Source organism: Sciurus carolinensis, chromosome 2, assembly GCF_902686445.1.
Source record: "Sciurus carolinensis chromosome 2, mSciCar1.2, whole genome shotgun sequence".
Taxonomy (NCBI): domain Eukaryota; kingdom Metazoa; phylum Chordata; class Mammalia; order Rodentia; family Sciuridae; genus Sciurus; species Sciurus carolinensis.
In genome coordinates, this window is record NC_062214.1 from 120605308 (window position 1) to 120618970 (window position 13663).

Here is a 13663-nt window from a genome sequence, read left to right on the forward strand (position 1 = left end):
TTCTAAAATGACATTGTAGAAAACACATTGAAAATCATTTTGCAAAGAATAATTAAGAGTTGTAACAGTGCTTATCTTCCTACTTATCAAACTTAAAAATCATTTATCCCTCAATTTAAATCTGTTAGTTTATATAAACCCAGGTATTATCCATTGGATCCACATAATTTCCATGAGAAATATATATCAATGGCCAGTGATGCCTATTATTAGTATAAAAATACTGATAAAGTTAATCATATGTATGTATATGTATTTATACAAAGATAAAATAACCATATGAAAATTAAATATAGTTATTGCTGGTAACTACAATTTAGGTATACAGGTTAGATGAAAATATATAACACTTAGTTTTTTAAAATAATTAAGAAAAGTTGTTATAACTCCACCTGAAATGAAATTATTTGATTTAATAACTTCTGTTCTAAAAGAAATAAAAAAGTACACATTCTATAGTGTTAGTAGTTACAATGGGGGATCTTCATGGTCTGTGACATCCATCTTGTGCTCTTGTCAAGGAAATGTACTATGTCATCACCCTAGAACTTGCAACCTGTCCACTCAGCCTTCTCATTGCCAACTTCATATCTTTATTTCTTAAAGTGTAGATGACAGGATTTAAGACAGGGGTGACAACGAAGTCCACAATAGCAAAAAATTTATCCAATGACCTAGTGGGGAAAGGCCACACGTAGAGAAACATGCATGGAGCAAAAAACATCACCACTACTGTGATGTGAGCTGACAAGGTGAAGGAGGCTTTGGATAAATCACTTGAAGAATGTTGTCGGACAGTGACCAGAATAAAGATGTAGGAAATGATCAAGAAAAAGAAGGTACCCATAGATATGAAGCCACTGTTGGCAGTGACTACAAATTCCAGTCTATAAGTGTCCATGCATGCAAGTTTAATAACCCTGGGAAAATCACAATAAAAGCTCCCCACATCATTGGGACCACAGAAGGGTAAATTTATGACAAAAACAAATTGAGACACAGCGTGAATCACTCCGATGACCCAAGCAGCTATTACCAAAAGTGTGCATGTTTTGGAGTTCATAATGGTGAGGTAGTGGAGAGGCCTGCAGATGGCTGTGTACCTGTCATATGCCATGACTATGAGCAGCACCATCTCCACTCCACCCATAACGTGGATAAAGAATATTTGTATCATGCAATTGTGGAAAGAAATGACTCTATAATCAGTGAAAAGATCAGAGATGATCCTAGGAACTGTGGTAGATGAAAGACCTAAGTCAACGAGTGATAGGTTGGCCAGAAGAATATACATTGGGGAGTGTAAGTGAGCATCGAAAATCACTGTGAACACAATGAAGAGGTTTCCCAGAATAATTCCCATGTAAAATAAAGAGAAGACGAGAAGAAGGAAAAACTGCATTTCCAAGGATTGTGCAAGTCCCAGTAACACAAATTCAGTTATCACAGAGGCATTTACTTGGTCCATCGAATCAGAAAGAAGGGAAGACAGTGAAATGACCTGAAAGAAAAGAAGGAATCAACTTAGAGGGGCTGAAAATAATGTGTTAAAAGTTGATAATTTTAATTTCAGTACTAACAAAATTTTTCATTTAGTAGATAGTAGACTATTTACAAAATAATGGGAACCCAGGGCATAAAAGATTTATGTAGCATGGACAAAGCTGACTTAGAGCAAATTTATTGTTGTAAGTGCTCTCATTTGCTCAAATTCAAACTTATCAGTTAATTTAAGAAACTGGAAAGAAGTCAGGTGTGCTTGTTTGACCTGTAATCCTAGCAACTCTGGAGTTTGAAGCTGAAGGATTACAAGTTTGAGGCTAACCTGGGAAATTTAGCAAGACCCTGTCCCAAAATAAAAAATAAAAATGACTGTGTATGTAGCTCAGAAGGAGAGTGCCTCTGAGTTTAATTTTCAGTACTGAAAGAGGAGTAAAACAAAGAGGTTGGAAAAATGCATAAAACAAACTCAAGGAATTCTGGGGGAAGAAAAGAATAAAGTCTAAAAAAATTATAAATGAATATAGACTCCCAAAGAATTGGAAAATTGTGTATGAACACATAAAAATGGTTTTCAAAAATTGAAAAAATAAACAAATTTTAAAAATACAACAATAATAAATTTAAATAAAAGTTGCACATTAGAACATAATTGCTTAATAATAGCTAACACATTTCTGAAAACTGTTTCCTGCCAATACCTGAAAGAATTGACCTCAAACCATTCAGGAAAACATCAAAAACCTAATAGATGAATGAGCAAATGATGCAAAAACATAATTAAGAAATGTAAGCTATAAATATACACATATATAGTATATATCTACATATATGTGTATATGTGTGTCTTAGAAAAGAAATATGATAAAATATACTATTATTTTCTTATTAAATTAGAAAAAAGTTTTACAATTATTAATATAAAAACTGTCAAAGGCTTACTGAAATAGGCACTTTCATACATTGTAGGAGGGGATGGAGACATATCTCAAACCTTGAAGAAAATTTTGAAATCATTTATCAAGAATGTTGATCCATATTTTTTTAGTGCAATAATATTTCTTCTGGAATTTTATTTGTACAGAAGATGTCTTCAAGACAAAAATGTTCATTGTACTTTATTGACAGTGGTAAAAGTTTGAATCAATACCAAACACTAGGTTTAAGAATGTTATAATATATTCACATGATGAACTGTAATACAGCTATAAAACTAAATATTGACAGAATTTATAATAGCATTAGGAAGACTGCTTTAACAATAAGCACAATAAAGATAAACTGCATAGTCCAACTTTTCAAATAATGGTAATTGGTTTTGGTTGTTTAAGAACTTTAAAATCTTTTAGATTTTAAAATGTTTTCCAGTGCTTATATTCGTGTTTGATGTTTTTTTACAAACACACCCAATGGCAAGGGAAGATGAAGGAATGAATGGTTTATCAAAAATGCTTGAAAAACAGAATTGACTCAGAAGAAGACAAACTGATTGAAGAATAAAGGATTCTAATTCTTTCCTTATGTAAAACCCATTTTCATGAGTGCTAGAAATTTTTTCAGTCAAGATTATCTAGTGGGTAGATATAGTTAAATAAGTTAAGGGTTTTGTTTAAACTTCTTAAACCTTCTTGGAGTTTCCAAAACATCTCTGCTTTCTGAATGAATTCTGGTAATAATGAAATAAATGTAAGGAAAATGGATGTTCCAGTACTCTCATCAAGTTGAGTGAGGGCAGTTAGTGATGTTGCATGGGGGATGTTATATACATGTGTTATATACATTTTAAAGCTATGTTTGCCACCTTCAGTTCATTCGCACTACTTTTCCTGGAGTTCCCACCCATATTTCAATCATTTGGGTCACTGGGGCATGATGACAAAGGATTTGGAGTGGGGGATTAAACCTGGGAAGCATTATAGAGTAAGAAGACCATTTCTGGAAGCATTCATGCAGATTACCCCTACTCTGCTGGGCAGAATGTGTTTGGTGACTTACTAAGATCAATTCTGTATTGTTCGAGAAATGAAGTTGAAGAATTACATTGACCACTTAAAACCAAATGTTTTATTCTATTAAAGTCAGATACAACATACAAACCAAATACTCTAGGAATCCCATCATGAAAGTGGCCTTTCAGCTTATAAAAGCAATTATAAAGCAAATAAAAATAATCGAAGTGTTTGAATTATTTTGTCAGATTTAGAAATTCCTATTACTGTTAGGTTAATACTGCTGAAGAGGTATTTGTTTTGGAGAATAAATGATAATTAAGTTTTTTTTTTTTTAAAGAGGAAAATTCCAAACTCTATGAACTTTGACGTCTAAAGACTCAGAGATTCCATTTATTATATGTAATTTTATGTATTAATGGTCTTGAATCATTCTAAAATGGGATAATTGAAAGTCAAAATTTGGGACTATGAGTGTGATAGATGCAGTGGTGTCAGAATCAATAGCATGTTTTAAGAATAGGTAGAAGAGGATCACAAGAAAGAAAGAGTAAAGATGAATTTAAAGGGGAATAAGAGAATAAAAGGAATGGCAGGGGGAGGAATAAGAAAGATCTCCAAAGGAGAAGCAAGGAGGATAAAATGGTGATCAAAGGCAGCACTGATGGAATATTGTACATCTTTGCTTAGTTGCCTGGCATGGTTTAAACTAAAACATGTTGATGGATGTGAATACCTGAGAGAGTGGAATTTGCTTGGATTTTCATACACCATTTATGTATCTTTTCACTGGAAGGTTGAAAAATAATAGAATAGCTGTAGGGAGAATAATTGCTGATGTGAAGAAAAGTTAAAAGCTTAAGCATTTGAGTGAATGGATGTGACCGTGAGGTATGGTGGGAAGGAGTGGATAACTGGACAATGCTGGTGGTGGTTCCGCTAACTGACCAGTGAATCATCTCCTAAAAAACCATCAGGAAGCAATTGAACAAATAATGCCTTTGTCCTCCAGGTAGCATTTTGCTCTAATATTTGTAGCTGTTCATAAATGTAAAATTAAAGTTCATAAGTGCAGGGAATTTCTCTGCTTCGTTCAAAAATATATTACCTGGCTAAAACAGTTCGAAGCACATAGACAAAGCTCACGAAACACGTTGATGAATGTGCTACTACAAATAGCAACAAAATTGTTTTTATACAAACGGAATTGTAGCTCCTACAAATATATAGAGGGAAATTACCTTTTTTTCTTTCCAGTGCTGGGGATTGAACCCAGGGTCTCATGCATACTAGCCAACACTCTACCACTGAGTTACATCTCCAGTCTGGGAAATTGCATTTAGTAATCCTTCTTTGCCAGCTTGTACATCTTGATGACAATCTAGTTATAAAATAGTGAATATTTAAGTAAGTCAAGAAAGTCTCACTCTTTCTTTTGTAAACATTTGGCATATTATATATTATCGGTGAAGGAATCTGATGGCCTCGGAGAGCTCGTTTGGAGGAAAATACCAGTATTTTGCTTCTCTGCCTTCTCAGGAAACACTGGTGGTTTTGTGAAGCTCCTAGCAGTTCTTCAGAAGCCAAGTACCCATGGAGTTTGTCATCTTTCCTATTGAAGATTTTAAATCTGTCAGTCATTCAGGGTTTGGGTAGACATATCTTCAAACAGGAAATGTGGACACATATTAAAGAAAAAGCATCATCAAAATTGTATAGAAGTGGGAAAGACCTTTGAGATGAACTCATCCAATCATTTCATTCTAAAGATAGAGAAATAACCCAGTGTGATTCAATGACTAGCCAGATGTCAGATGTTCTAGACTGTAGTCTGTTGGTCTTCAATAATGCTCTCATCTGCTCAATAGAAACAGTCATGAAAAATAAAAAAGCTAGAATCATTTATATTTGATAGATCACTATAACTTATCGAAAAGACCCCATTCCTTGAATTCTTATTTTGTTTAACATAAAATTAGATTCCATTCCTAATGACTATTTCTGTTTTTTTCCCCCATTGTACATTGTTCTTCCTAATTTCCTTTATTTCAACAATCTGGCATATTCTGGAAAGATTCCATTTTAGAATCCAGAGCCACCAGCATCTCTTTACCATCCCTGGGCATGGGCCATGATATTCCTGAATCTGAGCATAGCCCTTCAGCTTAGCTGTTGTCTGGATCCTTCGAACATAGGGAAAGTGATACCCAGGCAGAGAGAACCAAAATATCAGAGGTCAAGTCTTGAGATTATTTTCCTCTGATTTAAAAAATAATCTGGCCTTCAAATAGGGAGGGAACATCTAAGACTGGATGTTTTCTTTGCAGGTTGAAAATCATTTTACAATGAGTTGAAGAGTACAAAAGACAGAAGCACATGAATCTGGAAAAATCTTCACACCAAGGATGCAAATAAAAATATCAAAAGGATGTATGTATGGAATGAATTCAATAAGACAATGCAGCTAAATGAAATTTCAAAATAGGAGAGAGAGAGAGTATGGAATAAAAGAACAAAATTAGTTCAGAAAGGAGAAATTATTGACACTAATATTTTACAGAAAAACAAAAATTGAAAGAATGTTGAAAGGGATAGAAAGAGGAAGCAACTATGGTAAGGGCAATTTTGTAATTTAAAAGCTTCTTTCTTACCAGTCAAATCACAGGAGGTGCATTTTTAGGAGAAGGAAAAATTCAGATAGCTTACCTTTCTGAAAACAATATCCCATAAAGACAAAGCTATATGTAAGTTTTTTATAGTGGGAAAGAAACTAATTAGCTGCACACGAGAGTGACCCACTGATGGCACTGAGATGGCCAACACACATCTCATTATTAGTGTCTCCTGGGAACTAGATCTTTGAGTCACACAGGTTTCCCCAAGAGAAAAGCCTCAAAAGAATTACCTGGTTATGGAACAATGGGGATGTGGGAAGATTTTAAGGTAATATGTTGGCTAATATAAAATAATCCCCATCGAGGGTGGGTATTCTTGGAGTTATGAATTACTTAGAATGACTGAGATGAGGGATAGAGAATATATCCAGGATGGACAGACATAACCTCACCCATGATACCATAAATGAAGTTTGAAGAAATAAGCCTAAAACTCCTGATCTGTAAACACAGTGCTTATAATTGATAACAGGGGAATAAACAGATCTTTATCTTGTTTTCAATGATAGCAAATGTTGCCTCTGGATGCCTACCTGTGTTCCCAAACTTCAGGGTGTTGGGGATGAAGGTCTGTTTGAAACCTCTTGCTTGACCTTTATCCTTTTTGAGTTGACTGATCACAAGTAAAGCTTGTAGGTGTGTTGATCATTATTTTTGCATACAAATTTTTATTTACAAATGAAAATTTAACAAGGCATTTACTTGAGTAATTTTCCAGTTGTACCAAATATCTTCTTTCAAATGAGGACTTGCATTTCAGTCTTCTCATCAAAGCTAGTACGGGCAGTGCTGGTGGACAATATTTTAAACTTTATTTTCTCTTTTTCATTAGCACATACTAGTCCATATTTATAAGGTACAGTTTAACATTTCAATACATGTATATAACATATACTTATATGTGATCAATTATTTTTAGTGATTTTGGGAAAAGAGACACAAGTGTAAAAGAAGAATATGTAGAGAATTGTTTGCAGTTGCCTGTAACAGAAGTATGGTTACCTGAGAGGAAGATAATCATTCACAAGGACCTGTGTCAAGCTACTCACAAGTCTAGTGGATCTCTCTAGAGAAGCCAGGCTTTATCATTGATGTATATACATAGAAAACTGATCTCTTCGTTTAGAATTGTATTCTTTTAGAGTTGCATGTAATTTTTCTCTTGTTCAGAAATGAAGAAGAAAGAAATCTTTAGATCAGCAGAAAAATTAGGAATATGGATTGACTGCAAATTAATTTTAGAAAAACAATGATGTTCTTAAAATTTACAAGCAAGACAGAAAGTGGAGAGTAATGTAGGTTGATGTATTAGAAAAATAAGGATGCTTAATGAATTACACATATTTTTGTATATGTAAGATGAAGTAACACAATTTCATTGCTCAAGGGAAGAACAGCTACTCTTAGAGGAAAGGGAAGTTTCTCCTGTTGACCTATAGAAGTCTCTTCTGCAACACAGAGTACAGAGCCCCTTAAATCATTGAGCAGTATAGAACCCCTATAACAGTTCTACCATATAAATATGCTTGTATTCTCATGCATCTTTGTTTCAAGTGGGAGATTGGGATACCTGGAAGAACAGCATATTAGAATGAATGAGGGAGAATTTAGGCAAAAGTAAAGTCCTAGAGAGTTGCCAGACAGGTACAGAGCATACTGTGATGTGAGGGCTATCACCTAGGACATGGATCATGAATTTGCTTGGAAACAAAAGGTTTCTGTATCAACAGTGGAGCAGAAACTGCCAATGTTGAGTTCATGAAACCAAGAAGCAGCAGAGAAATATAGACCAATAATTGAAGACTATTTCAGCCGAGATTGGTTTAATTTTTGAGTTTGACTAATCCTTCAAAAGGAGTTCTTCAGTATTTTGCCCCCAAACTTGAAAAGATAAAGGTAGAGAAAATTAACTGAGAAGAGAAGGAAAAATGAAAAGGGAAGTTCTTTAACATATGGCCATTGATTGAATGTAAGAGGAAAGTCTAAGCCCCATTTACTAAATTATTCATGTTGCAAATTTTTTACTCTTTGTCAAGTTTATGATTTTATAACTGTAACAGACACAACTCTTGCTCACATGGAACTTAAAATGTAATGAGGAAGACATATTTTAAGTAACAAATTAAGATTAATGTTACAAAAGTGATTATAGTGTGTCCTAGAGTACAACACAATGAGAAGAGCTCTCCTGAACCCAGGTTTAGGGAAGCCTTCCCTGGTTAAATAATGAAACTGATGATCTGAAGAATGAAGAGATGTCAATCAGGAGGACAAATGTTTCCTAGAGAATGATTAGCCAGTGCAAGCCTCGGAGGAGAAAGTTTGAAGTTTCTGAGCAAGTAAAGGAAAACCTAAGTAGCTCTGGAATTACAGGGAGACTGTATATTGTTCTCTGAAGCTGGGAAACGGGGATGAAAGCTGGGTCCTGAAAAGGAGTTTGTATTTGGATTTGAGGACAACACAAGCATGTTAAGGGTCTTAAGCAAAGGAACCATGCTTAGGTTTAAAAAGTGTCTATTATGTAAGTGTTCATAATGGAAGTTTAGGAAAACAAGATTGAAAGTAGGAAGATCTTATAGATTATCATATTCTTTTCCAAAAATGACATGTGAAACTTTAGACAAAATGGCAGTATTGCAGATGAATACAAGGGGACCTATTTAAGAGATGTTTAGAAAGTGAATTTAATAGGACTTGATGATTTATTGATTAATTAGCATTCAGGGAGATCCACCATTATTTCCAGACTTTGGTCTTTGCAACTAGGTAAAATTTGGTGCCATTCATTATGATGGGAGACACTGAAAGAAAAGTAGGATTGAGAAGGAGATGGTTAGTTTAGTGTTATACCTGTTGAGTGGGAGATGTCTATGAGACATCCAGCTAAGTAGGTATTTAGATTTGTGGATTAAGAACCCAAGAAATAGTAACCTGTTCTGGAGCCTGGGAAGGAATTGCCCAAGAGATAGGAAAAACCAGGAGACTCTTGTTCCGGAAGACTGGTAGAGTCCTTGATGGAGGACAATGTAGAGATAATTAAGAGATGAAAGCACCATACATATAAATAAGAAAAAAATAGAAAGAGTTGTAATTGATTTATTTGCACAGAAAAAGTCAGAGGTATTATTGGATGTTTCCTAGAAAATCAGGACAAGATAACATAGGAATTCAGTTTTTTCAGTTAAGCTATTTTAATTGACAGAGGAGTAGAAACAATATATGGAAAAGTATCTAAACTTCAAAAAAGTTTTTATTCTACCTGGGCATGATGGTGCAGTCCTATAATCCTAGCAGAAGGATCAAGAGTTCAAAGCCAGCCTCAGCAATATAGCAGAAGGCCCTAAGCAACTCAGTGAAACCCTGTCTCTAAATAAAATACAGAAAAGGGCTGGGGATGTGGCTCAGTGGTTGAGTGCCCCTGAGTTCAATCTCTTGTACCAAATGTAGAAATTCTCAATTAAATTGAATATGTCTCACAATTTTTGGTTTCATTTGGATCCAAAATGTCAACCACAGATATAGAAACTGTGAGGAATCTTTGTCTGACCAGGAAACCATATAAAAGGAAATCAGGACCTCCAAACACACATACTTGGGTGATTATCTGCCTGTGAATATTTTTAGAATAAACTGGAAGGATTGAATATTGGAAGGTTCTAATTTTTAGAATAACAGAGAGGGAGAAAAATGTGCAAAAGCTCTTTCTCTATCTAAAGCATTGATAATGTTAAAAAAATTCATTCTTCCCCTGTAATCACACAAATATGAACACAAAGCGGGAATAGTATCCCAACCAACAGAGTTCAAGATGAAGTAAATCTGAATTTAAGATGTTATGTAGGTTATATATAGTTGATTTTCTTCTTTTCTTAATTTAAATTGAAGTTAAAATAGAAATTTGAAAATGCTTTGCTGGTTTGAGATTCTTTTAAACTCACATGTGATATATTTGGTTCATAAGTTAATTATGAGATATATTAGTTTCAGGTATTTATTACCAACTGAAAATAATTACAATTAGTATGTCCCAGAAAATGTTATCCAGAAAATGATGTGTAAATATCCTTTAATCTAACAAATCAGCTGTTTTCTATTCCTATCACTTTTCTCAATGGAAGTATATGAAATTATTCTCTGTGATTGGTAAATTGAAGTTACCTTTGACTTGAAAATCAATTTCTACGAGTGGACTTTTGTTGACCTATCTCCCCATATGGTGGTTCTTATCATAGTAATTATGACTGTCACATGACTCTCACTGTTCTTGGTGAAACCAAATAACCTTGTACTCTAGACTTGCACTAGTGGTTATTATTATGAGTTTCTACTGGAATCTGCAATCTATTTGCCCCGTTTTCTAATTTTATGTCTTTTTTTCTTAATGTGTAGATGACAGGATTTAAGAGAAGTAATAGCAAAGTAAAAAATGAATATGTTTCCAGAGGTGTAAGGAAAGTCTCCACATAGAGAACTATCCATGGCATAAAAACCAGACCACTAACGTGATGTGAACTAACAAAGTGATAGATGCTCTGGTGAAGTCTCCTGAAGAATGTGTCCAGATGGTTATCAAAGTGAAGACGTAGAATGTGATTAAAAATAAGTAGGTAGCCATGGATATAAGCCTGTTGTTAGAAGAAGTTACAAACACTAGTCTGTAAATGTCTACACAAGAAAGTTTTATGGCCCAAGAAAAATCACAGCAAAATATCATTTTTCTTTTAGATTTTCAAAAGGGAAAGTTTATGGCAAAAACAAACAGATATACAGCATGGATTATCACCAATGTCCATGTTCCTACTACAAAAGATGCACACATTTTGGGGCCTATGATGAAGGGGATTACAGCTTGTAGTGTCCCTGTCATAGGCCATGGCAAAGAGCAACACCATGTCAATGCCAACCGTGATATCGGGTAAAAATATCTGTATCATGAATTTGGGAAAAGAAATGATATTATAATCAATGAAAAGATCGGAGATCCTTTTGAAGAATGTCATTGATATTTTGATAGGAATTGCATTGAATTTTTAAATCACTTTGGTAATAGATACACTTGAACAATGTTGATTCTTTCAATCTTGGAACACAGGATATCTTGCAAAGTTTTGTCTTCTCTTCAATTCCTTTTATCAGTATTTGCTAATTTTCATTGTAGAGATCTTTTAATTATTTGATTGAATGGTATTGATCTCTTGATTTCTACATCAAGTAATTTGCTATTGGCAACACCATTGATTTTTGCATGTTGATTTTGTATTCTTTGCTAAATTCATTTATTAGTTTCCTTAGTCTTTTGGTGAAGTTTTTCAGGTTTTTATATTTAAGATCATGTCATCTACAAATAGTGGTGACTTGACTTCTTTTTCATTTTGGATGTCCTTTTTTTCTTTCTCTTGTCTAACTTCTCTGGCTAGGGCTATGTTGAATGAAAGGGTTATCTTTTTCTAGATCTTAGAGCAAATGCTTTCAATTTTTCCCCATTCAGTATAATGTTAGGTGTCATCTTACTATAAATGGCTTTTATTATGTTGAGGTACATTCCTTGTATACCTAATTTGTTCAGTGCTTTTCATCATGAAGGGATGTTAGATTTTATTGAATGCCATTTCTGCAGTAATAGCTGTATGGTTTTGCCATACAGTTATCAATTCTTTGTTTTTTGTTTCTTTTTATTTTTTTAAATCTTTATTTCTGCTTGGATCTTTATTACTTCTTTCCTTGTACTAATTTTGGGTTTAGTTCATTCTTGTATTTCTAGTTCTTTGAGATGCAGTGATATGTTCTTTATTTGAAAATTTTATACTTGTTTTTGATATGAGCAATGATTACTTTAAAAAAGCACTGCTTTTGCTGTGTCCTATAGTTTTTACTATGTTATGTCTCCATTTTCATTTGTTTTAGGAGTTTTTAAATTTCCTTCTTCATTTATTTGTTGTTCTTTTGGTTTTTTGGAGGCAAATTGTTTAATTTTCATGAATTTATATTTTTCAATGTTTTTCTTATTATTGATCTCCAGTTTTATTGCTTTGTGGTCAGAAAAAATTGAATTAAGAATGGCATGGATGTGGAAAAAAAAGTCACACTCATACATTGCTGGTGGAGTTGCAAATTAGTGCAGTCACTCTGGAAAGCAGTGTGGAGAATCCTCAGAAAACTTGAAATGGACCCACCTTTGGACCCAGTTATCCCACTCCTCAGTTAATACCCAAAGGACTTAAAATTAGCATTCTACAGTAATGTAGTCACATCAATGTTTATAGCAGCTCAATTCACAATAGCTAAACTATGGAACCAACCTAGGTGTCCTTCAGTAGATGAATGGGTAATAAGAAAAATGTGGTGTATATATAAACACAATGGAATATTATTCAGCCTTAAAGAAGAATGCAATGGCATTACCAGTAAATGGATGGAACTGGAGAATATCATGCTAAGTGAAATAAGTCAATCCCAAAAAATCGAAGGCTGAATATTTTCCCTGATAAGTGGAGAATGATATATAATGGGGGTGGGGGAGTGGGGAGTGAGAGAAGAATGGAGGAACTTTAGATTTTGTAGAAGGAAATGAGAGGTAGGGGAGTATGAAAAATGGTGGCACGAGACAGACATCATTACTCTATGTACTTGTATGATTACACGAATGGTATGAATCTACATCATGTACAATCATAGAAACAAAATGATGTACCCCATTTGTGTACAATGAATCAAAATGCAGTCTACAAAAAATAAAAAAATAAATAATTTAAAAAAATTTATGTGAAAATTGCATCAGATCATTGATTTAATTTCTACCCAGAATATAATTCATTATCATTTCAGAATAATTTGTCCTTGATTTATTACAAAGGCCAAATTTAATTTTCTGTATTTAACCTCAGAATCAACCCCCTCCAGTTTTCCATTTATGTTCTAGTTTTATTTCCAACCAGATCAAGATGTTATTTGTTAGCATTTTTCTGTATGGAAAATAAATATTATATTTAATAAAAAAGGTAATTATCTTATACAGAATATGAATTTATTCTCTTATTTTAAAAATACACCTCACTTAGGAGAGAAAATTTATATCTCTTTTTGGGTTCATTATTATTCTAATCATTGTTTCCTTATTGAGTATGATTTAAGGGGCCACTGATGAGCATACATTCAATAGCATGGAATTTCCTTTCTAATTGGTAGATTCATTTTTGTATCTGATATTTATTTTCTCTATTCCATAGCATATGGGTTAACTTTTCTCTTTTATGTGTTTAAGAAAGGCAAAATAGCAAGCAACCTAGAACTTTGCTAGGAGTTATAGAATGATTTTTGTTCATGAAATTTGTTCTTATAATTAGATTTTCTGTGTAGGTCAGTTTTATAATTTTTGACAACAGTAGATTTTCATTTGAAATAAATTCTGATAATTCTAGTTTGAGAGGTGACATAATTGGTACATTAGCTGGAGAAAAGCAGGATGAACGATATGTACTTACTAATGTTTTCTCACCTTGTTTTATTCCAAGGGGAGTGCTGAACAGCACAGTTGATAAG

General features: G+C 33.6%; 1 protein-coding gene across 1 annotated transcript; it reads right to left on the reverse strand.

The window, feature by feature from the left end:
* Nucleotides 1-529: 529 nt before the first annotated feature.
* On the reverse strand, nucleotides 530-1468 carry LOC124977993 (olfactory receptor 4F4-like). The gene has a single exon (XM_047541968.1). It carries the CDS (start codon nucleotides 1466-1468, stop codon nucleotides 530-532), a length of 939 nt encoding a protein of 312 aa, XP_047397924.1.
* Between the last annotated feature and the right edge of the window lie 12195 nt (nucleotides 1469-13663).

Bases quoted from the DNA above. Each gene is read 5' to 3' on its own strand.
- LOC124977993 (XM_047541968.1), bottom strand. From the start codon at position 1,468: ATGGACCAAGTAAATGCCTCTGTGATAACTGAATTTGTGTTACTGGGA.